The sequence below is a fragment of the Aulostomus chinensis genome, chromosome 17, assembly GCF_037954235.1.
Source record: "Aulostomus chinensis isolate RoL2024-O1b breed Wild chromosome 17, RoL_Achi_v1.0, whole genome shotgun sequence".
In the NCBI taxonomy this organism is placed as follows: Eukaryota; Metazoa; Chordata; class Actinopteri; order Syngnathiformes; family Aulostomidae; genus Aulostomus; species Aulostomus chinensis.
In genome coordinates, this window is record NC_141336.1 from 17,401,955 (window position 1) to 17,428,026 (window position 26,072).

The 26,072-nt window shown below is 40.7% G+C and overlaps 1 protein-coding gene across 6 annotated transcripts in view; it reads right to left on the reverse strand.

Moving 5' to 3' along the window:
- kidins220a (kinase D-interacting substrate 220a) overlaps positions 1-25,895 on the reverse strand; it is a 50,963-nt gene extending 25,068 nt beyond the window's left edge. For 4 of the 6 annotated variants that reach the window (XM_086181908.1, XM_086181907.1, XM_086181906.1 and 1 more), the window contains exons 1-23: positions 25,762-25,895; positions 21,658-21,816; positions 20,640-20,738; positions 19,894-19,992; positions 18,271-18,369; positions 17,543-17,641; positions 17,248-17,346; positions 16,441-16,638; positions 16,238-16,336; positions 15,890-15,988; positions 15,517-15,615; positions 14,996-15,173; positions 14,757-14,921; positions 14,473-14,652; positions 14,018-14,183; positions 12,719-12,870; positions 12,404-12,504; positions 11,623-11,808; positions 11,184-11,324; positions 9,555-9,792; positions 9,343-9,434; positions 7,106-7,250; positions 6,225-6,387 (exon numbers count right to left, since the gene is read on the reverse strand). In XM_086181908.1, the coding sequence (XP_086038034.1) occupies positions 6,225-6,387; positions 7,106-7,250; positions 9,343-9,434; positions 9,555-9,792; positions 11,184-11,324; positions 11,623-11,808; positions 12,404-12,504; positions 12,719-12,870; positions 14,018-14,183; positions 14,473-14,652; positions 14,757-14,921; positions 14,996-15,173; positions 15,517-15,615; positions 15,890-15,988; positions 16,238-16,336; positions 16,441-16,638; positions 17,248-17,346; positions 17,543-17,641; positions 18,271-18,369; positions 19,894-19,992; positions 20,640-20,738; positions 21,658-21,789 (3,029 nt within the window). In that variant the 5' untranslated portion in view covers positions 21,790-21,816; positions 25,762-25,895. Of the gene's footprint in view, positions 1-6,224; positions 6,388-7,105; positions 7,251-9,342; positions 9,435-9,554; positions 9,793-11,183; positions 11,325-11,622; positions 11,809-12,403; positions 12,505-12,718; positions 12,871-14,017; positions 14,184-14,472; positions 14,653-14,756; positions 14,922-14,995; positions 15,174-15,516; positions 15,616-15,889; positions 15,989-16,237; positions 16,337-16,440; positions 16,639-17,247; positions 17,347-17,542; positions 17,642-18,270; positions 18,370-19,893; positions 19,993-20,639; positions 20,739-21,657; positions 21,817-23,882; positions 23,955-25,761 lie in introns of those variants that run through there. The other 2 variants (XM_086181905.1, XM_086181909.1) reach the window with 2 other exon arrangements.
- Positions 25,896-26,072: the final 177 nt, after the last annotated feature.

Sequence of the window (26,072 nt, forward strand, 5' to 3'; positions counted from 1 at the left end):
CACATGAACAATAGGCTGTGTGGTGAGGAAAGAAAGACTTTCTATTTGAGGGCACTAAAAGTTCAGAAGTATTCATCCTAAGAAAAGAATAGGGTCTCACCATTTTTGCGGCAAGATATTTAAAAGCTTATTAAAAGGGTTCCGCATAAAGGGAATCACCCGCATGTGCTTTGGAACGGCGCTTTTATCCCGACACATAATTGCAACCAAATTACAATAATTGTGCCAATTAAAGTAATCCTGAATGAAGAAAGTGTCATCTTAATGTTTCAGTACTTGAGATAAGAGTCTCTCTAATTAAGACTGAATTGCCTGGCTACACACTCATTCGGAGTGTGATTAGAGAAAAAAAAAAAGTTTTGAAGTGTCCGAGAAGTGCCTGGCTCTAGTCACGTCTCTGAGAGGGGGGATTGTTTGGGAGATGAAGGCAGGATCAGGCCAGAAAACAGAAGGGAGGAGAGGAAGAGTTCATTCTTGACAAGTTCTCAGTGAACGAGCGAACACATTAAGTGCCAAGATTCAGAGTGGATTTATTTATATTAATATCATTACTCTGACAGTACTCTGGTAATATATACACACTTTTTCTTCTATGTGCCAATGTTTATGTTTAATGTGAAAATTATTTACATTATTATATAATTGAGACTATCATATTACATTTTAATGTGGAAAAATTCTACGAAAATGTTCTATTTTCACCTGAAGACTGTATGTTCAAATCACCATTCTTGGGCAGCAACTGCAGGTCCTGTTTAATTTTGAATTTACTGAAGTTCTCTCACCTGCATTTGCAGCTAAATAATCCACTAGCCAACGTGCACTTTTATTTATCAACCCATTTTAACTCTGTGTGTAGCAGCGAGGGACAAACCTGAGCTAGGCAGCTCATGTTTCCACCTATACAATCTAAAAACTTGTGCACTTGTGGCTCTTGTGAAGTGTAATCAAACATGCAAGTATTTATTTCTCTCCATCACAACAGAGGGGTCTGTGTGAGGGAGCTGGCCCCGCCCCCCTCCCAAATACGACCAGCACCGATTGGGTCAAAGTACGTCGCTTGAAAATTAGAAATGGGAGTTTGTGTTTGTGATTATCAATATATTGGCATTTCCTAAGTAAATAAACTCTAGTTTTTCTTAAGAGTTTAATAAGCTGCGGCCCCATCGGGGAACAAACCCGAGGATAATTTTGTCTGCTGTGTTCTGCTTACGGCGCAGCGGGATTACGTGCGCGTGCATATGCTGTTTGTTGAACTGCATCTCGGGTCTGATTAATTACAGTGATTCTCAGGGGATTTGGGGGTGACATATGTTCTTGTACTGGTGTGAGAGCTAGGTGTGCAAGTGTGAAAGCATTTGTGTATACAGTACATTTATGAGAGAGTGTGAGTGTGTGTGTGTTTGTGCCACTCGCACGGGGTTGTTCGTGTACATATGTTCAATTGTGTTGGTGTTTTTTTTCTTCAACTCACGTGTATGTGTGTTCAAGAGTGTCTATAAGGAGGAATTTGTATTTCTATGTGTGTGTAATGTAACAGAAGATTCAGGTGCAGCACCAGAAACGGGCTCAGAAGTGTGGCGGGGGCATCCTGGCACAGACAGGGCACCAGATGTCAGAGCAGAGCAGGAACCTGCTCCGTGGACCAGTCACACTTCTTTTTTTTTTTTTTTTGAGTGCTGAAAACAGGATCTGGGTGTCCAGGAATAAACTCTCTGTGGGGCACACTGAGCCCGCCTCCGTACATCATTAGGTCCAAATCTGTTACCCTTTACACTGAATAGAAAAAAAACTCTTCCACTTTTTAGAAAACTGAATGAAAACTGATCATGGAAGCCAACAGATTCCACCAAGTCCTTCAAACTTGCATGTTGTTCTCTCCTCTCTTGTTTATGAGAAAGTCTCAATCAATTCTTGTGCCGTTTGAGTAGGAATACACTGATTTATGGGCCAACATTCACCTTGTTGACTGCAAAATTCAAATAAGGGGGTAGAAATTGGCCAGTGATGAGGTATTGATCTGTTTCTGAAATGTATAGGATTGAATTTGTCCTTATTCAAAGATGTTGTGTTAAATGGCTGTGCAAAGTTTTTTTTAACGATTTCTTCTTTTCCTGGCACAAAAGGGGGTCTACAGATCAGTAAAAAAACCGACGACAACACAACAACAAAAAAGCCATCAGCTTTGGCAAAAACCGAACGAAACAACAAAATTACCCTTCATCCAGAGCCTTATTTTAAACCTCAATATGGGGCCTGATCGGTGCATTCCCACACTGAAATACGGCATAATGGTCAGCCAATTTTCCACAGCAGACGATTGAAATTACACTTCATATCCTTCCCTCTATTGAAAACTAATGTCAGCATGTGTGTATGTGTGGGTTTGTTTTTTGTTTGTTTTTTTAAAATACACTTGTGTAATATTTTCGTATTATTAAAATTGAAATTACAAAAAGTCTTTCGGGAAATATCAAAAATGCTGTTTTGGCTCCGTTGGCCAGAAGGATGTGACGGAATCTTGTTTGATTGACAGTTGCTGGCAGGTAGCCAGAGTCCCAGCGGAGCAGAAACAAAGTTCAGGGCTGTAGCTACCAGTCACGGGCAGACAGGATTTAGAAGAGGAACAACAACACCAGGATCTACTGGGCCTAAAATGACATTTACAGGTACATTTACATGTTTAATGCTAAGCTAAGCAGCTCATTAGCTGTCTACCCTGCAGGTGCTCATGTTTGTAATAGGGCTGTTTGATTATTCTGGTCAATAATCAGATCACAGTAATTCAACATGATAACTCAACATCTGGTTTGGTTTTTGCTTGTTGTTCCTTATCGAACTGTGTTTCCGAAAAAAAGCTGAAATTCTTGATTATGTTTTTCTTGTTAACCGGGAGGCTGTGTTTCTATCATTCCTTCAGAAAAGCAGAGCATTACTTGGAAACACAACAATCGTCTTGTTTTCATCAATGCTGCAAAACTGCGATTGAAAATAAAACTGGTAAATTGTCCAGTCCTACTTTTTAAGTTAGATCAGGAGACTTTTAGCAGGTGAGCTCACAAAACTGTTCACAGTCTGCAGCGTCAGGTTGTTCAACCTCAGACAGGGTTTGAAGTATCGAACTGTCACGTTTACATGTGAAAGTTGAGTTTTTTAAGGATTTTTTTTTTTGAATGGTCTTTGTGAGTGGGACAACACAGTATAAAGTGATAAACTCAACAGATATATATATATATATATATATATATATATATATATATATATATATATATATATATAAAATTTAATTCCAACCACGAATAGATTTCAACAGCCATGTGTGCAACAGACACAGCAGAGTGTCCTTGAGCGTGTCAGTCTGTGGGAAAAGCTGGGTTTTGTTACTGCAATAACCATGAAACAGGAAGTTTGCAGTTGCCATTAAGCTTCTAATGGCAGCTAAAATCAGGAACAACTGCCTCCTGAGAAGTGATGACACGGAGAATGAAGAAATACAGGATAATTGACAATGATAGTCGCAAGTCTGCAAGCCTCCAAATTCAATTTATTTTTCAATCGTGGGGAAAAAAAACAGCAAAGGAAACATGGCTGTTAATTTGATGGCTACAAATATGAGGGTCGGTCCAAACCTCCTCTCCTTTTGTTTTGTGTCCAATTTCTGTCAGTGTGCTGGGCAGAAGAAAACGCTGGCTCGTTGCTTGAGGTGTAATTCATAGTTTCCCTGACAGAACTACGGAAACAAACATTTTAGATCTGAGCTCTTTGTGTGCATGTGTTGACTGATTTGAGCCAATACCTCTTACATAGTTGTTTCCCCCTCTGCTACCTTGCACTACAAGTCTTAATGACAGAAATGGCTGAGGTTATTAAGCGATTACACATTCTCCACCAGATTAGGAAAGCTGCACTGGCCCATTCCAGCTACAGGAATTAAAACTGAGCGTCCTACACTTCACTGCCATTAAGTGATGCTCATTATTGCCAGGCAAGTTGCTAAAAAAAATGGCTTTTAGCAATTCTGAAAGCAGGTTTGTGTGACATATTAAGCATGATTCTATATTTTCTCTTATTTCTAGGAGTTCGGGTACAATCATACAGAGAGAATGGATGTCGTCTTCAACAATAGGAAACCATGTTTTAGAAATACTTCCTTAAAGTAACAGAGGTGTAAATAGAAAATATATTCTATTTACATGATAGGATAACTCTCCTGCTCTGTGTATGGCCTACTAAGCAGTAGCAAACCTTAGTGGTGAGAGGAAGAGCATGCCTGTGACTGAGATGCAGGGCGACAGTTGACCTATAAGGGGGTGACTCACCCTCACGTTCACTTCACCATTAATATATTCACTTATTAACGCTCAGGGCATGTGCAGTAATGCCCTGGTTGAAAAAAAAAAAAAGCCTGAGAAGAAGAACTACATAAAAACAAAACAGTCAGCAATCTGAGCTCCAAAATAAAACATGTGAGTGCACATGTACTCATGTAGAAGAAGAGATCCATTTTTTTCAAAGCAAACAGACAGCAAGGAGAAGAGGCCCAAGGTTCTGAGAGGCCTCTCAAGTGCCCATCCATTGCTGAAAAGGAGAAGACTGAATAACTCATCCAGAACAAAGGGACCTAAAGTGCCTCAGTTCATAAGAACCAGAAAGAAAAAAAGAGCAGAGACAGAAAGAGAGACACAGACCAAGACCTGAGTCTTATCAGGGGAAGATTTGTGCAAGAGATAAGGCCCAGAGGCAAGGCGTTGTGTTTCGCCTGTATGAGGCTTCCTGTCATCATCATTAACGACGCTTCTCCGACGGCTACTGCGGAACAGAGCAGCCATTTGGAAAGACACCCAGTGAGGAGGAAGATAAAGAAAGACAGGTCAAAAACAAGATGATGTCTATATTAGGTCTAATGAGCAGTCTAAGCCTGATCCCACGCTGTGGTAGAGGCCTTTGAATGCAGGCTTTTCTTTGGATGTAGAAATACTGTAAAATGTCACGGCTGTCATGTTCAGATTAGTACTGATGTTATTACATCTTCCAGTTTAATTTTCAGCGAGAGACATTTTCTTGTGGGTGTCGACAATACCTAAATATAGTATAGTGACAGATTTTTCAGCTTCAATGAACAATTATAAAGGGCAGAAATGGTTATATACACAAATATGATTGTTACCGAGTTCTCCATTATACAGTATACTTCTAACACTTCACGGTCATATGAAACATTGGAATGTTATATATATATGTAATTGCACAACACCAATTTTAAACGTAATGACTATTGTCCTTTGAAAAACAAACAGCAAAACCCTAATGAGGCAGTGGTTTTCCATGGATTTGGGGGAGGGAGGGTTGTCTGCTGAATCTAGCTGGCTGACTGGCTGACAGTAACTGTCTGTGACACGTCCCTGCCGCAGGAGTCGTAGGCGCTAGTGTATTGTGACAGAGTGCAACCTTTAAAGGCCAGCAACTGATGCACAACAGCACCCAAACCCTGCAACTCAGGCCTGCGTCGGTCCTTTTTTGTTGCAGTGAGCGCGCTTCAAACCCACGAACCCGTGGCCACACAAAGGCATTAACTCCAATACTGTGCACACATGTACATACATACACACACACACATAGCGACAAACCTTTTCCAAACCAAGATGTCTCCTGTCCAGATTTTAAAAAGTGTAGGATAAATCTAGGGTCCGTGCTTCAATAGAGTCATCATTTGGCCTTGTGCATTATGAACATCAGCAAAATCAGTTGGCAATAACTGGTACTTAATGTGTTTCAGTAACTGAGCAGTAAATACAAATCTAAATCATCTACTGCCACCTGCTGGTCAGAGTGGTGCCCTATGTTAGCCCTCTCTATGGATGTGCAATATTCCAGTATTGCACGTGCAGCTATGATTCATTTATTCCTCACAAATCTTTTGCTTGTGACAGAATTACCACTGCCATGAGTTCCACACTGCAGGAAAACACAACCTTCTACAGGGACAACATAACCTTTCAGCCATCTCATTGTCAGCATAACTCTTCTCCTCGCCTACGCCTGGTGATTCCTAACAGCTTACGACAAACTCCGAGCTTCTCCACAACATCACATGAAATAAGTTACGAAAGATGATTACACGCTTTCGCTTCTGACCCCTGAGTATTTTTTTCCAGGGGGAATTCCTCTTTGTAGATGCTTGTGAAATAAGAGCGATAAACCGAAGAGGCTTTTTGTCTGTGTACCTCTCGTAGATGGTCTTGAGAGTGACCTGATCAGAGACTCCTTCAGTCTCCTCTAAAAACAGGATGATCCACGATGTCCTGTAAGGCCACTCCTCCGTCAGATTGATCCAGGATGCCAGCCGATCCCAGTTGAAGATAATCTGATTGGCCCGCAGCAGCCGACCTGTCAGCAATTAATTCCGAGGATTAGGATATTTGTAACAATTTTCTAACAATTGTGCTTGTGCATCCTCTAGGTAGTTTCAACAATTTATCCAAAGTGGTGGCGCAAACTAGAACTGGGTGTTTATATTTTATTCACGATGGAATAGAGGGTGTATATCATCAACCACATTTAATCTATTGACCTTTCTTCTATATAAGACAATATTTCAAGTAAGGTTCTTACAGTTTTCCATTCAAATTCCAGTTCCCACAGAGCACAGACTGATTATGACCAAAGACAGGCCCACATTTATTTTTTTCTGGATGTGTGTGTGTGTCGTCAAGCAGTTTGATGGATGTCAAATGTAGAAAATGCTGCAAAAACTCATGTAAGGCTTCATGGTGTAATTACTGCGTTTGCATGTCTACAACACACTAACATACTGAGATTAGGCTTGGAATACTCCAGGTCTTAATTCAACTATTGCTTAGTCTGACAGTAACCTTAATTAAGGTCACTGGAAAAAAAATGTTGCAGCATCCTCAACAGGTAGATGGAATATTTCTGTTCATGTGAAAGCAGCCATTGGTGTAACATGGCTTATGGGCAGGAACTTTCACACATGCTGGTCAACATCAAATTCTTAGCTAATCGGCTTAAAATGCCACTGCAGGGACAAAACATCATTGTTAATGGTACGAAATAAGGGTAATGTAGAATATGGTTTATAGTTTACCTGTGATAGAAACTATATTGAGCAGCCTCCTCATGGTCTGAGGGCTGATGTCACTGAACCAGTCCTCGGTCACCAGTAGCTTCGTCAGGTCGAAGGACATCTGTCTGGTGATGGTCCTCTGCATCTGGCGGCGCCGGTATGTGTCCTTAACAGACAAATTAGCATTAATGGAAATTTCACATGATTAGAAAACATCATGTGGGCACATGAGTGAACATGTAACCAAGGTTTTACTATTTCAAAGCAACTTGCTTAATTAAACCATGGCACCAAATAGCAGAATAGAGGAATTTGATGGTAAACGGCCAAGAATTCACAGCATGAGGTACATTTAGCCTCCGGGAACTTCAAAGAAATAGCTGGAGAATTTTTAAAAGTTGGACAACCAAAGTTCATTTAAAAACAACATGAAACAATAGCTTAATTTTTTTGGGGCTTGGGTGCGTACGCCTCATCACCACCTCTAGCTGTGCGTCATGAGACTGTAGAATATATCTTTCAGGGTCACCATGTGATTCCAGGCCAAGTCATTGTAAAACACGATTAATGTGTCTTCCTGTGCAAACTAGTCAAAGCATCGTTTTGCTGAACTGTACTCTTACACGCCTTAAATAATGTTGACTCTATACACGGTATGTGGCTAAACTGCGCATTTTTAAAACTACAAATCAAATATTATGTTCACATATCAGTGTTAGTACAACAACTGTGTCAGTGGCACACCCAGCGAATGGAAATCTGAGTGAAACTAATGAAAAGCTTTTTTATAAATCCCACTCTTCTTCTGACTTTCCTTTCATATCATCTTCACTAGGGGAAAAAAAATATAATTCTCTGTGACTGCGAGAAAGAAAGAAAGAAATCTAAGAGCCACTGTCCGAGACAGAGCAGTCCTGACACACAGACTAGCTATTGACACAGATCTACCGGTGAACATCTGTGATGATATCAGACAGCTGCCATGGTCATGAGCCAAGGCGAGGCTTTTGGTTGACTTTGAAGTCGTAACGCCGGTCTCATGACCTCTTTCTCAGAGAGATGGAACATATGGCCACCACTCAGTCAGGGCTGAAAAGGTCTATGTTAAAGACAGGCTACCAATAGTAAGAAGTGCTACAGTACAGCTTTATTGGTCTGTTAAATCATCGGCTGGAAAAAAACAACTTAATCTATTACATGATAATTAATTGCGTGGCAATAAATAGATGGTAGAGATACTTAAGTCATCCACAACTTCAGAAGCCAAATGAAAATGGAGAGTCACTAATTCATTTTCCCCTCATTTGAATCTCCACTTGCGGTAAGAGGGCCCTCCTGCCAAGAGCTTGTTGGTGGCAGAGGGCAGACAGAAAAAGCATGATGTCCCATAATGAAAGGGACAACAGCAGCATTGGAGGGTACTAGATAAACCCGAGGTGCAAACAAATGTCAAACAAACAAACAAGAGAGGGAGGCAGGAAGGAAGAGGACTGGCGTTGGGGGGGTTTAGTGGTAAGGTCTCGCAGGGGGGGAAGAAGGCATCAGCGATAGCAGCGGAGTCACTTAGCCTCCTGCCAGCAGACCTGGTGCCAGTGTTTTGTCACAGGGACCCACTGCTGCTCGGCCTTGTCATTAGGCTGTGGCAAAGCAGCAGGAAGGATAAACAGCCATTACATCAATTACACCAGGAACCTTGGCTGCACACCGAGCACCTCTCTCTCTCCGTCGCTGTGTGTATCCTTGTGTCCTCTGGCCTCTGAGTTGCCTGCCAACACCACGCCTGCACTGAACATCCCCTTCAGGAAGAGGCGGAAATGAGAACGCAGCGAGGGTTTCTGAGGCAGCGACTCTCACCCTCTGCAGGCTACGTGTATGTACAGCAAGTTCTTTTCTGCTCAAGCTGAGGTGAAGTCAGAGCATTTTTAATTTTGCTAAATTAATATCAAGATGCTTGATATTTCCAATACTGCTCACCTACTTCTTTTGTCATGATACTTGGAGATTTTGGGTGTGAGTAGTGTCTATTTAGCATGAAAATATAAACACACTGCATATATTAATCCTGTTTTATCTATGTAAATTCAATGGGGCTGTGGGATTTCTTTAATGCAATTCTATTATTGATGTCATTTCGGACCATTTTTTTGCTCGAATGTGCATAGTTTTTTCTTCAAGAGCATGTTGGTGAAGGTCTGTGAATGTAAAAAAGACAGTGAACATGATATTTTACAAACAAAGCTGATTTAAATGGTCTTTACCCTGCGGTTAAGGGCATTCCTGCTTCCAAATTTGGCCTGATCATTACCCAAGCTGTTTTGAGACATCTTCCTGTCTACATCTTCATGCCATCCTGTAGAGAGAGGTGGAAGAAGATAAATCGGTGGATGAATTCTAAATAAAAGTCACAGGAGGCATTAAATAGCATAATTTGAAATATAACTGGATATCAGCATGTAAGTGTGCAGCGTACCCTCAGCAGGTACTGCTTCTCCATTTGTGGGAGTTGCCATGCAGAGCTTCTTGGCTGTACTGAGACCTCGACTGTTGAGGAACACTGGCAGGTGGACGATGTTTCTCATGTAGTCATGGCCGTTGATGTTGGAATCTCTCAACACACTGTTAAGGTTTTGATTGATGGCTTTGATAATAATATGAGGGTCACTTGCAAAGATGGAGATAAAAGGGCCTTTGGAGAACAGAACTCTCACCTGGCAGGAGAAAAGATCTGATAAGGAATTTCATCTGGTATCCTTTGTTTTAACTTTCTTGGTCTTATCTTCAAAATTTGTCTGTAAGGATAAGAGCTGATCTGACCCCTGGCCTTGACCTGGGGCTGGGAGTGAACCTCTGGTGTCTTCCATAAATTATTTTATTATCGTAAATTTGTTGTTACAATACCTATTATGGTAAAGCTGACGCTTATGATGCCAGCGTTATCACACAAACACTCTCCCTCTTAAACACAAAATTCTTCTACAAGAGTCATAAAATAATGTCAAACGTGCAATTTTTGTCATTGTTAATAGTGGGACTTCCTGTGGTGGACGAAATGTTTGCAAAATCCTAAATATCTCTTACATATCTTGATGAGTTTTGCATGATATGACAATTTATTGCGTCACTGGTGAGCAGGGAGGGATTGTTGAATGATGCCCCTGGCACATAAAAGGTAATGTTTAGTTCTTATGTCAAACATTTTTGGTGTTTATAGCTCAGCTTCAGTGGATCTTCACATCTTCCACTGGATTGTTGTTTCTGTTAAATCAGTGTCTGTAGCGCACATTTCTCTTCTAGGACCCCCACAGTCCAGAGTGCCCCTCTAGTTTCTTTACCACACATCATGTGATTGACCACTTTGAGTGATGCCTTTCAGTCAAATGAAAAACTTTTTTTTTTTTTAGCACAATAGAGCCCTCTGTGAAGCAGCATACCTTAGCTTCAACATGGAAACTAGCGGAAACACTCAGCTGCAACTTGATAAATCCCGTGAGAGCTGACTGTCTACAGCACATGGCGTCAGGGAATTTCCACGCTGCTAACTGAGGGACACTGTCCAAGCATCACAGGACTCTGATTTGTGACACGTATATGTGGTTTGTTAACCCCTGACCAGTGCCCTGAAGCTCGCCCCACAGGATGATGAACCTCCGTCCCTACAGCAGCAGTCACCACCATCACATGTTGTCCTCATATTGCACAAACTTAATGCTCTGTAGCTTGTAGGAGAAGTAACATTGATTGATATGTGCTTGCATGAGAATATTACATTAGCACACAGAAGGCTGTACTTTACTCTAATATTACGTCAACAAATAATAATATTTGGTTAAAGAAAATTCTATTAAAGCAGCTGAGAGAAAGAATTAGAAGTCTCGGAGGGTACTGTGAGGTTAACACACGCCCAGTCATGAGAAAGCTCTCTGTGCATGAATCTAAGACCCACTGACACACTGCAGTTGTTCTACAACACTTGTTTACAAATCTGCTTGAGAGACAGATGTTGGGAAATCAAATTATTTCATATCATCTTGTTCACTCAAGAGGAAGCGTGGCTCCTATTTTATTATGCCCACGCAGACATGCAGGTGCAAACACAAACCGTGTCCAGCATCTGCAGCACTTTGTCTTGTTCACATGCGTCCAGCCCGTCGATGATGACAGCCATTCGGGTCTGGTTCTGGGTGAAGCCATCAATGGTCTTGGCCATCTTTGACATCAACTCCACCTCATGCTTAAGAACCTGATGTGAGATGAATAAAATCACACAGCTCAAAAATCCCTGAAATGGTAAAAACCTACCATAAAATGTATCTCTGATCAACCAATTCCAGAAGATGAACAGACTGTTTGCACAACTGCTACCATGCTAATTAAAGATTATGTTTAGCTACAGGTGGATTCGGCATGTTAAAATAAGGAGATTATGCTGATGTGACCAGGAAATTACAAAGATTTGGACGTACAACTTCAAAAGCGAGAAGGCAATCCACTTAACCAAAGCATTTTCATCCATCTTTGCAGATTTTTTTTTTTTTTACCTTCATAAAGCCTTCACTCTTGAGTTTGTGCAGGTTGTTGGCAGCGCTGTGCAAGCGTTTCCTCTGGGAGTTGAGGACAGAGTCGGCCACCTGCCACCAGGTCCTACCATTGAGTAGTAAAGCCAGGCCCACCACACTGGCCATAGCTATTAGCACAGCATTTACTGTCAAGTTCTCTGGGTCCACCTGAGGAGTTACAAAAAATAAAGCTGATCATCTTTTTTTATCTGATCACAGGAAAAAACTGAAAGACTATGATGAGTGTGATTCCTTCTGGAAGAATATGGTTTACATTAAAAATTAGCCAAATATTGTACAAGTATGTACACTTAATACATCCATGATTATTACCATAACATTTATGTGCTCTTGCAGCTGAAGACCCAGCTAAAAATATATCCATCCATCCATCCATCCATTTTCTACCACTTATCCTGTTAAGGGTTGCGGGGGGGGGGGGGGGGGGGGGCTGGAGCCTATCCCAACTGCCTTTGGGTGAGAGGCAGGGTTCACCCTGGACAGGTCATCAGTCCATCACAGGGCCAACACATATAGACAGACAACCATTCACACTCACAGTCACACCTACAGTCAATTTAGAGTATCAATCAGCCTCGTCCCCTCTTGATGTCTTTGGACTGTGGGAGGAAGCTGGAGTACCAGAGAGAACCCACTCAGGCAAAGGGATAACATGCAAACTCCACACAGAGAGATCCTGTGCTCCAGCAAGGGCTTGCCCTAAAAACCTATCAGTCAAGCTTAATTTATTGCTTTAGCCTACCTTGAATATCGCAAGTAGGGCCAGGCCAGTGATCAGGCAGCCCAGTGTCACACCAAACAGCACAAAGGAAGGAACACAGCATGTTTTCTTCCATTTTTTGCCTAGCAGACAGAAGGGAGATGAAAAGAAATCAATCCAGTAAGCTTACCATTCTTAAACAGCAAAATCATTCACTTAATATTGCACTGATGGTTGTAAACCATCCCTCTAATTAACTACATTCATTCAACTTCTTTTTGTGACCAAACCATAGAGACTTCTGATGTCCGCTGAAAAGCTACAGGGCTGAAAACTGAGGTCAAAGATCGCAGTCACCTTGGATCTCATCATTCTTGAAGACCCTGAAAAGTCTGGTAGCCATGAAGCCAAACTCCCTCTCACAAGCATCTGAGAGTGTAGCAATCATCTCCGCCATGGAGGTCTCCCCTCCAACGCTGGACAGACGATTATAGTCTGTGAACAAGAACCTGTGTGACATGGAGAGAGAGGAAACTGCTTCTTTGTCAGATGCACAAGGGGTGGATGAGACTGACATATTTAGGAGAGCGAAGTTATAGCGCTGTAGAAGTCTATAACTTGTAATAATGAATGTGTGGAACTATTTTGAACAATTTACATTTGTTGTCTTTGCCCCCTGGAAATGATAATCGTAATATACTCATATTTCTGAGCTTGAAGGGTGTTTAGGCGTCAGGAGAAAGAATGAAGGGAAGATGGGTTTAGGAAAAATCACATCACATGATACATTTCTCAAAAACTGCACAGTAAAATAACTTGCTGGTACATATCTAACAGCGCTCCATTGAACAGTTCATGTCTGCCTTATTTTATTAGTATACGAAGACAATACAAACGTGTTATGATTCGAGCTGACCCTAACTACTTTAAAATTCTCAAAAAGTTTCAGTAAAACCCCATGAACATCTTTAGGGCTTCAACAAGGTTCAACCGGTTAATTCAGTTAAGCTATGAAAGAAAGGTTTCTTATAACAGGTCAACAATGACTATTTGAAGATATTTCACCTTTTGAACAACAGATGATACTTGTAACTTTAATATAATTGGATTACATATAGTGATATTTAAACAAAATGTTGAAATGCAGGTCTCTCTTTATACTTTTTTGAAGCTTCAAGCTTCCACACCCTAAAACACCTAAATTAGAAAAAAAACACCAAATCCAAGTGGCGTCTGGCTTGACCTAATTTCACAAATGACAGCACACTTAACAAGAGTTGCATATCAGAACTAAACTCAGACAAGAACATCAGATCTAAATATGAAGCCTTGTGTAATCTTTAAAAACTCATCCTTTTCTCAGTTGGAGTCTGGTAATCCAGTCCAAGCTCAACTTTCAAAGCCATAAAGCCTAGTATTATATACTGCACGTATAGCCACATTCTTGTTATGCAACATTTTAAATCTGCAAGAATATTGTATCAATATCTGTTACACCATCAGATTTTTTTTTCCTGGCTGATCAAACACCACAGCTGGGACTCAGGATATGGTTAGGTGCAGCTGAGATAATTGAAATACCCAGTTAAGGTGAAATTTTGGTGGAACAGAATTCAACACAACATGGCATTATTACTAAAAAGCGATTATTGTTACCTGACAGGCAGTGCACGGGTGGTTTGCTCAGGAAGTTCTGGGGGGTTGACAAACATCAGTTTGAGTAGGAGCTCAAGGTAGCCGAGTTGTCGGGCCAGACGGGTGCTGATGACCCATGCCCAGTTCCAGCTCTCCCTCTCTCGTCTGCTTCCAAAATACACCAAGACTGGAGAAAGAAAGAGAAGAGGGGGTCAACTGAGGTCAAACACTGATCAGTTCATATCTTCAGAAAATATTAGATGAGCTGTGGTTGTATGTTCAAGTTCTCTTCTTGAACATCAAAAGGTTATTTTCTTGTAAGTCTGCAACAGTCATCATCTTTGGTATTTGTTATACAATGGCACCCCCTAGTGTGCAAGACAGGAACAGCTAATGGAAAAGGGTTGTCTTTCTTCAGTTGCAGCCCAAACAATCCTCCCACAGGGGTCTAATTAGTAGAGAGTTTGTCTTAATACCAAAGAAGATGTAGAGCAAGGTGAGGAGGCTGAGGGAAAAGGCGATGGCCAGCTTGTGATCGACTGTGAAGCCCAGGACCAAAGCCACAGAGCCACACAGTAGAAGGGTGAGGAAGACCACCAGCCAAGAGAATTGGAACAATGGCTCGATCTGCTGGCCAGCAAATGTCTTCATTTCATCTGAAAAGAAAGTGGAGAAGTCAGAATAAAAATGTCTGATGAGTCCCTATTTCTGTACTTTTCATCCATTTTAAGTAGTTTTCTGATTATGCGGGATTACTCACCCTCCAGTTTCTTAAGTAGGAAAGATTTGCCGCTGCCCCACTGAGCATACAGACCAACACAGATGGGTGGCTGCATGGTGGGCTCACTCAAAATATCTGCCAGAGCACTGCTATACAGGTCATAGCCCAACATGTCCCCATCTGACTCTGTAGGGGAGAGGTGCTCTGAAAGAGAGAGGGAAGAGTGAGGAGAGGCAGATGTATTTTGTGATTCCTGAAGGCTAAGAAATTGATCTTACTGGCTCCAAATATCTGTGTGAGGATGCTTTTCTGATGGGTGCAATCGATGTTGTACGGTGTCTCTCCAGCCTTGTTCGGGCGGTATAGTAAGCGGCCATCTTTAGGGTTCCTCAACAGCAGCTCAGCCAGCTTTCGGCTCCTCCCTCTGATGGCAATGTGGAGAGGCGTGTCACCTTTCTTTATGACAAAGAAAACATGTTAATGAAAGTGACATGCTGAGAAATGTATCAAATGAAGACAATTAGCATTAAAGTAGAGTTAAAATGTTGTTATGGTTTGGAAAATTCTTTGATATATGAAGTTGTTACAATGTCAGCTTAGAAAACTCATTTCATGTCCAGGAATAAAACATTTGAGTCTTTGTTTATTAACTGAAACAAACATATTAGCCAGCGCTCAAGTGAGGTACAGAGGGCTGTTGACACTAACATGACATGTACCGAGGCCAAATATTCAAGAGTGCGGACCACTTTTCATGATCATGAGGCATATTTACTGTAGGTTTGTGATTTTGAGTTACCTTGTCCACAGCAGACACTTTGGCTCCTTTATCCAGCAGCAGCTCCACTATCTCGATGTTCCTCATTTTTGTGGCTTTGATAAGTGGAGTTTCTCCCTCCTAAAGATCCCAGCATACACAACGTTGGAATAGTTTCGCAACACGACACATCATACAAATGTTTTTACAAGTGCATATTTCAAAAGAAACAGTTAAAAATAAATAAGTAAATAAATAAGGGCCACTTTTTTCTTATCTCTTTTTTTTATTAAGTAAAAACAAATTAATATAATTGCAAACCAGCATGTGAGAGATAAGGTGAAATGAAGGGGCCGTGGTTCTTAAAGAACTTGAGAAAAGACAGCAGAGTTCAGGTGGCTGTTTGCAGTCATACCTTAGTGCAGCTTTCAGTGTCAGGGTTACACTGCAAGATGTCTCTGACCATGGTAGCGTTGCCTTTCTCCACCGCCCAGTAGAGGGCAGTCTTTCCATCCTGATGCGGCGAAAGCAGAACAAATACTAGTTTGGACTCACTTTGAAAAATAACATTAAATGTAACAAACAGAGCAAGGCAGCTTAGATGAGAATAGAGGGTTCCTTTTTTAACAGAGTTTTTACATTGAAGAAGATACAATTACTTGTGCTGTCAATTTATGCCTTTTTATGTCACTTTACCCCAATGATTTGAATCAACTTTCCCAAAAATCAATGAGTAATAAGTGACAAAGACAGGAACTGCTACCTGGCCCCTGACGTCAATATCTGCGTATTTGTTCAGCAGAGCTCGGACTATCTCCACGTGACCCCCTCTCACTGCTCCAATCAGCATTGTTTCCCCACTCTAGAAGAGTGAATAAAAAAGAAACAGGAGGAAACAAGAGAGGTTAAATCATTCAGTTGTGTCATACAGCACGCTGGTACTCCTGTGTTGGTGGGGGGCTTTACCCTGTCAGGGATATTGACGTAGGTGCCAGCATCCAGCAGGTCCTCCACAATCTCTGTATGTCCCTCCTTGGCAGCGATTGCCAGGGCTGTGTTGCCATCCTTGTCTGTCATGTTGACATTTGGGTTTCTCTTCAGCAGCTCCTTGACGACTTCTGTAAAGCCACCTTTCACTGCCACGATCAAAGCCGTCATTGAGTTCTGAAAAGATATGCAGCGAAGCAATTCAAATTTGCACACTGGAGGTCCCCTAACATTTCCAAATGTTATTCTGTATGTGACTGTCTGTTTTAGCTGGAGTTCAATCCAAAAAATGTCCAGTAATACTTAAGAAACTACTTTGTTTTTATATTTCAAGTTCAAGATAATTTATTGTCATTTCCACATCCAGTGTATATGGGAATGCAATTTCGTTTCACTCAGCTCTGTTTTTCTGGCAAAAAATAGATATAAAACATGGAAAAAAAAAGAGAAAAGAAAAGAAAAGACATAAAAGTCATGAAAGAAAAATCCACATACATATCCACAAATGAATCCACACATATGCCATCGTATGCAAACCATGAGATTGAATTTTATAAGTAGTATAAATATGTAGTATGTAACATTTAAGGCAACAAAGGCCTCATATTCACGATAACCCAAGAACTTGCATACAAAGCATGTAGATTATATTTCTATTATGTTCAATAAAAGTGCAATTTCCTAAATCCTGAGACACCTCTTCCTCTTGTGTGAAGAAATGCGCATCATAAAAAGAAAAGTATCACAAGGACACACACACACGGAGTACATTTATAATCTACATACAGCTCCTTCCTGGTCCACATCAGCTCCATTAGCTAGAAGGTGCACCACACTGTCATAGTGGCCTTTCCTAGCAGCCCAGATCAGTGGAGTAGTGCCATACTGCAAGAAAGCGAAACAACAAAGTAGAGCATGAAATATTGGAGAAATCCACCAGGGACATTAAGTGTTTGAAAAAAAAAAGACAATTAAAGGAGGAAGTACTGGCAAAACTGAAGGAGCTGAACTTCCTTAGCTTGTATCAATAACATCCTGTGTCATTAAAAAAAGAACATGATGAACATCTGTGTATAATTACCTTGTCCGAGCAGTTGACCTTGGCTCCGTACAGCAACAGGAGGTGGACAATCTCAGCGTGGCCTCTGCCCGCTGCCCAAATAATGGGGTAGACGCTGTACTTTTGGGAGAGATGACAGGACGGATAATGATTGGTGTTAGACGTGCAGTCAGACGAAGGCTTTACGACATGTCACATGAGTAGAACTGTTAATCTGCTTGTTACCGCCGCAAAGACAAGCGATGTTTTCCGTGGCGTCTGTTTGCCTGTTAAGCAACATTACACAAAAACTGTCGAGCTGAATTTCCCCAAAACTGGTGGAGGGATATAACATGAACTGAGAAAGAACCCATTCAATTTCTGGGCAGGTCTGTTTCACATGGCAAAAAAATGCCCTTTTTTATTATGAGTTTGGTTGAGGTTGGCTTGGTGGAGGTATGAGCTGTCTGAGTGCCCTCATGCTACTTTTAAGTTGTTTACTGATATTATCTTTACTTTCATTAGATTTCCATGGTCCATTCAGAATTAAAAACTTGTTAGCACTTATTTTAAAATAAATTGTCCCATTCTGAGATAATTTTAGGAGATTTCGAGTGGTCTAAACCTGTTATGATTATCAAATAAAAATACAGAATTCACTGTAAACATAAAGCATCATGTTCAGTGTGTAAATGAAGGAATAACCGATGACGATGATGCTACTATTATCAGGCAACCAAAGACAAGTACTGTGTGTCCAGTTTTAGTACCTGGCCAGTGATGTTGGGGTTAGCTCCTTTTTCCAAGAGCAGCTGTGCCACATCTGTGCGACCTTTATAGGCTGCCCACATGAGAGCAGTCCAACCCCCCTAAAAAGGGGACACACACGAGCGCACACACACACACACACACACACACACACACACACACACACACACACACACATCAGTTGATGTGAAAGAATTTTACAGAAAAAAATATACATTTTTTAAAATTCCTGCTCTACATACAGTATAACAGGTAAAGCTCAATACCAAAGCTGGCAACATCAATCCAAAACATAAAAATTATAACAGAAACTTTATTAGCAGGTGTAGTAACAGTATAAATAAAATCTTAGAACATTACACTGATAGGAAAATGTGCTATTTATAGCTGGTGTGACACACTAGCCAGTGAGTGAACAGCAGCACAGTGTGGTTTATTATAATCCCAATGTGATGACTACCTGCTTTGACATACCCCACATTGTAATGACTCAACTGACGTCCCTCCCACCCCCGAACAGGTCAAAATGACCGAGAACATCTCTGTGCATCTTATTCTATCACGCATGACTGAAGAGAAAGAAAAACCTAACAAGTGACAGCCTATACCGAGATGCATCAGTATCCCTGGCGCCTTCGAAACACACGTTGTCATTTGAAATGGGAGACAAAAAAAGATTCAGCCTCATATAATTAGCGTGTATCTCAATACTCTAATGCTCAACAGATGCTAATTTAAGCTTGAAGACGACAGTGTGTCTCTGACAGGTCTGTAGCCCAAGAGCAAATCATATCACTTCCCCGTGTGGAGAAAATTAGAGCTGGCTAAATGGGATTACTACTAGAGAGGAGCCATCACACTTTTTGGTAATTTGATTATCTGGCCATTTCAAGGCTAATGGATCATCCAGATCAACCAGCACTGGGGTCGTCCCACTGAATACACAACATTAATGTCCATAAAATCCAGATATCAAAACTCAATTAAGTTCTATATTTTATGAAGGCAACATAAGATTCCTCTTGGAACTGAAGCCAGAGCAGTTTGTTAATCTGATGTTGTAGTTTAATGTTTTGCAAGGTTTCATGCTGAGTATTGAAGATAAGCAGTGCTATTTCTTTTCGCTCAATAGAGAGCTTTATGAAGCCTGTACCTGTGCTACAGTGAGCGGTAAAAAAGACAGGAAAATACAACAAATACCTTCACTATTCATAAATGAATAAAGCTGAAGGAATTTTTTGTCCACCTCTGATTAAGCAAATGAATACAACAATGGTTTGTAATTACTGACAGATAACAGGTTCAAAACTCATATCTAAAGCAACTTTCCTTTTAAAACCTTCTCCTAAACTTTAAAAAAATATTATATCCAAAGCTGAAATCTCATATGCACCTTCAAAATGATTTTTGTTCTAATTTTTCATTTCAGTCATCAAGTGTAGCCATTTCTATGTCCATTTTGATAAAAATCCATAACAGTATTTGGTTCAATGAAATATTAAAATCAATCCCTTAGTTGAACAGAAACATGTTTTCAGCAGAACTTAAGATGACTAATTTTTTTTTTTGTTTAAGTGATTAGCCATACTTCATGGCTTATGCTTTGTCTCCATCTATGTTCTCACCATGTCTCGGTGTTCCAGGTTAGCATTGTTCTCCAACAGTTCCCTCACAACCTCGATGTGGCCCTCCTTAGCTGCCGAGATCAACGCCGTCCAGCAGTCCTGTGCACACACACAATCGGTGACTGTGGGGACTCCCTTTGTGCTCCACCTCAACTGGTCTGAGCTCTCCGTGGTTCGGCTTGGGAACGGTCAAAGCACAGTACCTACCAGCTGATCATACCAGGTGCTCATGGGAACAAGGTGCAGGGGGGGACAGGCGCAGCAGACAATAGAGTGGGACAGAGAGGAGTGCCTATTCTCCTCTCTGCTTCTAAGAACGGAAGCATTTGTAATAGCACGTTACATGAGTGTGAGTTAATGTTAATGAGAGGTGTGTGTGAGCAGGTATGCGTGAGTGTGTGTATGTTGGGGGTGTGTCTCTTAACTAAAAGGGTGTTGGCCAGCAAGTAAATCCTGTCATTTAGTCAAAAGAGTGTAATAAGTTGTCATTACAGCTCATGTTAGCTCATTATAGCTATGGACTCAGAGTGTATGTGTGTGTGTGTGAGTGTATGTGTGAGTGTGTGTCCAGCAAGAAGAAATATAACGGCCTCTTGCTCAGCTATGCTGTCAATGTACGATGAGGTTTCACCTGTGTCTGCACGCACTCGTTCCCTTTAATCACACTCAAATACAGCTGTGTGCGGAGGGATGTCTGTGTGTTTGTGCGTGTGTGCATGTGCGTGCACGCACGCGCCTATGCTTACAACGTCATCCAAGTTAACGTTGGCCCCCCTCCTAATGAGCTCTTGCACTATCTCCAGATTTCCCTGCTCTGCTGCCACCATCAGGGGAGTCTGTCCATTCTGCGAGAGAGAGAGAGAGAGAGAGAGAGAGAGAGAGAGAGAGAGAGAGAGAGAGTTCTGTCTGGAAATTTCTGAGGACTTGGGACAGAAGAATTGGCAGATGAGAGTAAAATTTGATTTCTAATTAAAACAATCTAGCACATGACACATCTACACGTTGTTGCAACATTTAATTTGATGCATTATTTCCACTTCCTCAGAGTTAAAAGAGCATTGTTGCATTAACACCCATTCATCCCCAAGTATTATCTTTCAAAAAGGGCTACAAAAGCTTTTATTTTTAGTGAAATGTTACTCAAGTTGAAGTAATCTGTCTCTTTGTGTCTATTTCAGCCGCAGATTAACAGACATTGGATGCTCTCATGAGTATTTAGGTTAATTTGTCAGACAATCAGAGCAACTAGAATGGAGCTAAATACACATGGTGTGAGGTCACTTATCTCTGGCTTTCCACATCACTCTCCCTTTCTTTGACTCCTTTTTTTTCTTTTGGGTACACACTATAGCAATGTTTAATCCATCCATGACAGCAGTGCCAGTAAAAACCTCCCTTAGAGGTTTTTAAATTTATCACATAGCAACTCTGCATCAATGGAGAGCTATGGTAGATTTTTGACACCCATCATCATTAAAGCTCCTCAATATAGAAGAGAAAAAAGTAACCGAGAGGATGTTTTTTTTACAGCCAACCTTAAGGAAAAACATTAAGCTGAAGAAGCCAAACACAATACTTCATATTGCCTCTTGGTAAATTGCTTGAATTAGTCTGTAGTATTTTTGTTTTCATTACAGCCTCGCAAAATTTTACAATCCATCTCCCCCTCCACATAAAACTAAATGTAAATGATATTTAAGAGCCTTCCCTGAGTGCATAACCCTTCCTGATATAAAGGCCATCAGGAGGGCTGTTGCGACTTACATCACTCCTGCTGTCCACGTCTCTGAACTTGTCCAAATGAGCTTTGATGGCAGCCAAGTTCTCCTCCTCAACGTAGCCAAACAGACTCTGGACAGCCAGAGAGGTCATCTTTAGGGAGGTGGTGGTGTCCATGGTTGAATGCTAAACACCTGTACACCACTGTGGAGAGTGGAGAAGATGGTTAGCATTTGCAGCAGCAGAAGCACGGAAATTGTGTTTATCTGGACTGCAGCACAACTAGGAGATGATTTAAAGACCAGTCAGGGATGAGACTGTGGTGTCTTTTGAGGAATAAACAACTGTGGTCCCAAATCCAACTCACACGAACGTACTGATGAAAAAAATAAAATAAAAGGGAGAAGAGGAAGTAGAGAGAGACGAAAAAATGGCTAACCCAGCTGTAAACATCAAAACATACAATCAAAGAAGATGACGTGTAGCGTTAAAAGCATGCTTAAGTCTTATTAAGAAAAAAAGCGGAATTCTGCTGTGGGCCTGTAGACTTACTAGACAAGTTAGCATCAGTGGGATGTGTACAGTTTTGAGCTTGGACTGAGACCAAAATCATGGTTTAAAACAATAACAATAATAAACATCATAGGGTCAAGGCCCTAATAATAATAATAAGAAGAAGAAGAAGAATGAAGCACCTTCAGGCTCAGGCCCTAACAATAATAATAATAATAATAATAATAATGAAGTACCTTCAGGCTCAGGCCCTAATAATAATAATAATAACCACCCAGCAGGACACCATAGCAGGAGTCCAGACGGGAGGTGATGAAGGCATGGATGAGGATCTCAGAGAAATCTCAAGTATTCAAGTGTTTGATGGATATAGCAACAGGATAATGCGCTGATCACGAGGTCTGACTGGAGCGTTTGGTTCACTAAACACACAGTTTAGTTACGTTGGGCCGCTCATGCAGAAAATATGAACTTAGATTTGTCTGCCATGAGTCACATTTCTTTGCTTAAAAAAAAAAAAAAGAAAAGAAAAGAAGCGGTGAGCCATCCACTGGAACTGAGGACAAACAACCCTCCATCCTCAGAAGTAATAAGGATTTAAGGCAATTTGGTGCATTCGACCGTGTGCTCCAATTATACCCACCTCAGCTCTACTCTTTGCCTTAATTTGGACTTCGAGAAACAAGCGAATCATTAAGAAGAGTTTGGTACAGTTACACGCTATTTAAGAGTAATGTAGTGGAAACAGCGGGAGGACGGACATAAGCAGGGGTCTGCATCAGACAGATCAATGCAGACAGCCCACTTCCAAGAGATTATCTATGATTAATGTTACTCTTTGAATTGAGTCACCACTTTAACCCTTTATATATGCTGACATTTGAACACTGTCCTGGTACTTTACAGGATTCTAACCCAATTTCTGTGACTATTGTGGGGCTGTATTAAGAATGTATCAACCCGGAACAATTATATCTAACACTATTATCCAATATTTAGCTGGACAAAAGAAAACTGGCTTTTTTTTTGCAGTAGTAGGGATTCAGCTCGTCGATAAAAAGCTCATAAATAATTCATCAGGTTGTGGCTCTTCCATCATGGTGAAACCCACTTCCTGCTAAAGCAGAATAAAATTAAGCCGCCAAATTTATTGCTTGAAAGTTGCCTTAGAAATGGGTTTCATATAAAAGAAAATAAATTTTAAAAAAAAAGGTCTCCAAACATCCTGCTTGATATTTCAACATAATCCCTGAGGCACGCAGCTCAGGCTTGGGTCAATAAATGCTTAGATGTCACATGCTCACTGGGGTTTGATAGAAGTACAAAGGTCCAGAACAGTCACATTTAGAAGGAGAAATTAATGCACAGCTACAACTTTCTTGTTTCTCTTAAGTCAGACGTCTTTGCTCAAGGATCATCACACCTTCAGGAAGTATTAAGCATAAATGAAAAAAAAATCCTTTGTTTACAATGAAGGAGCCTGTTGACACACCCTCAGCTCCTTGTCTCTCAGCACAATGGAGGGATGTTAAACGCCGCACAGGAACCAATCAGTAAACATTTAACTCTCTCTCCCCCTCTCTCTCAGTAATGATCTATTGTCAGCTCGGCATTTTTCACAAAAAACAGAAAAAACCGACAAAGACACACACACACAAAAAAACAAAAAAACAACAGCAACCCGGCAAAATCCACAAAGAGCAACAAACAGAGTGAAAACACATGCTTATTAAGATAATCCGAGAAGATTTCCTTACCTTGGTGTAAAGTGAAATGTTTATTTGTGAGCCTGTTCAACACCAATCTCACTCACACTCAGTATCAACAAGCACTGCCGGACTGGAGCTCAGCATCCCCCCCTTTTACTCATGGCTGAATATTAAATGAGGGGGCTGGCCTACGCCCATCTCCTCTCAACACAATGGACACGCGCCACTGGATTTCCATTCATTATGGGAACTGGCTCCACACCAGAGATGAAAATGGCCAGCTTATTAAGGTATTGTGATATGAGATGTGTCACAATGTAAGAAGGTGCAACCAGGAGATGTTAGCTTACTTTACAGAGTGAGTCGAAGCTACAACTGCTCCATAATTCCATAATTAGGGTCTACAGGGATCTGTAGGTAGGAGACGCTTCAATTCTGTGTATTTCAAGATCATTTTAAACTAAATTTGAAATTTAATGGACAAAATCATCCTTTTCTAATAAAACCTGTGCAGGTAAGAAGTATATTATGTGATTTTTTTGCAGGAAAATGACTGCTTAAAAAAAAAAAAAAGCATATGAATTTTGCTTCAGTTTGGGGGTTTACAGATTTCTAACGTCTGAAAAGCTTGACTCATTTTGACAAAATAGATGTTGAAATCAATGCCATCACATCAAATGCTTTTGGTAGCTCACAATTTCCCACTCAGGACTGTTTAATGACTTTTAAGTCCCATTAATGCTGAGCTAGAAACATTTTAAGGCTTTTTATAGACCTGTTGACACCACAGAATTCAAAGTAACAGCATAAGATGCAAAATATAGACTGAAATCAAGTAAACACCACCATGATGCTTCTAAGTGTGATTACAATAACACCCAGTGAGTGGCCTGAAATGTGTTTTTTTTTTTTTTTCCATCAATTGATCAGGTTTTGTAACTAGTGGCCTCCTGGCTCTAGTCCTAACCTTTGGGTGATGTGGCAATAAGAGGGTAACCAGACTTTTGGCATCTGTAGTTGGGCGTGACGAATGCTTGACATCTACATTTATGTGTGTGTAGAATGTCATGTTAATCTCAGATGACATCCTGTCAGCTGCCAACATACACACACAAACACATAGAATTTCTGAGAGGCGGTATAAAATTGAAGTGAAAACATAAATGAGCAGTTTCACATCATCTGTGCACACACATAAGTAGGCAGTTTGAACTTGAGATGCATCGCTGGAGAAGATCTCTAAATTTAACCAGTCAGCTGGAATATGAAACTGCTGAGGAGTCAGTTCCCAGTCTCGTACCGGAGCAGCTTTACTGGCTAGTCTGGAAAACTTTTAGAGAGCAAAACCTTGCTGTTGTTTTTCTTCTGTACATAAGATAAGATTCAACATGATTTTTTTTTTTTTCTGCTCTGCTGGGTTGTTGTGATGACGCTGGACTATGAAGCTGCGTTTGGAGCAACTTCCTGATAACAAAAGCAATGTCACAACAACCTGACGGGCAATGTAGTTTGGGTCTATGTTGAATTGTTGCTGATTTAATCTGCAACTTTACCAATAACTTTTAACAAACCAGTTTTTAGGACATCGGTGGCTCCTGCAGCTGTGCGGACTGTCAACGAAGTTACACATACACAGTCCGTATCACATGGCAACAAAAGTGTCCGGAAATGTAAAAAATTAATAACATTGAAGTTTTTTTATTATAAGCCTTTGAAAAAAATGATTTTGAGGAGTATTTTACAGACGGACCGTCGTTCCGTGTTTGGTAGAATCACTAGGAAGCAACAGCAAAACACTCGCTAGCTACTCCAGAGGCTAACTAGCGTTAGCTCAGAGTGGCACCAATAAGTCCCAGTATTCCCCACAAAACCAGCTCTAAAATTGAGAAAAAGTTCACCGCACAGCCCGTAGCCTTTGCCTTCTTACCCGGTTTAAGCTGCTTGTAAAATGTCTTGATTATTCCTTTTGAAGAATACAGTAAAAATTTACGTTTTTCATGTCATATTGAGGCGTTTAAGATACGACGGTAAACTGCCAGTATGGAGTCACGGGGGTGCCATTGGGGGAAAAAAAACGTTTAGTTTTTTGATTTTTTTAAATAAAAGAAATAAATAGTGTGTAATTATTAAGGTGAAATTACAAAAGATGAAATAATAACAACGTGTATCTTTAAATTTGGTTCTAATTTTAAATGTATTAATAAATGTTTTGTGTCTTTTTTAATTCTGTAAATTTTG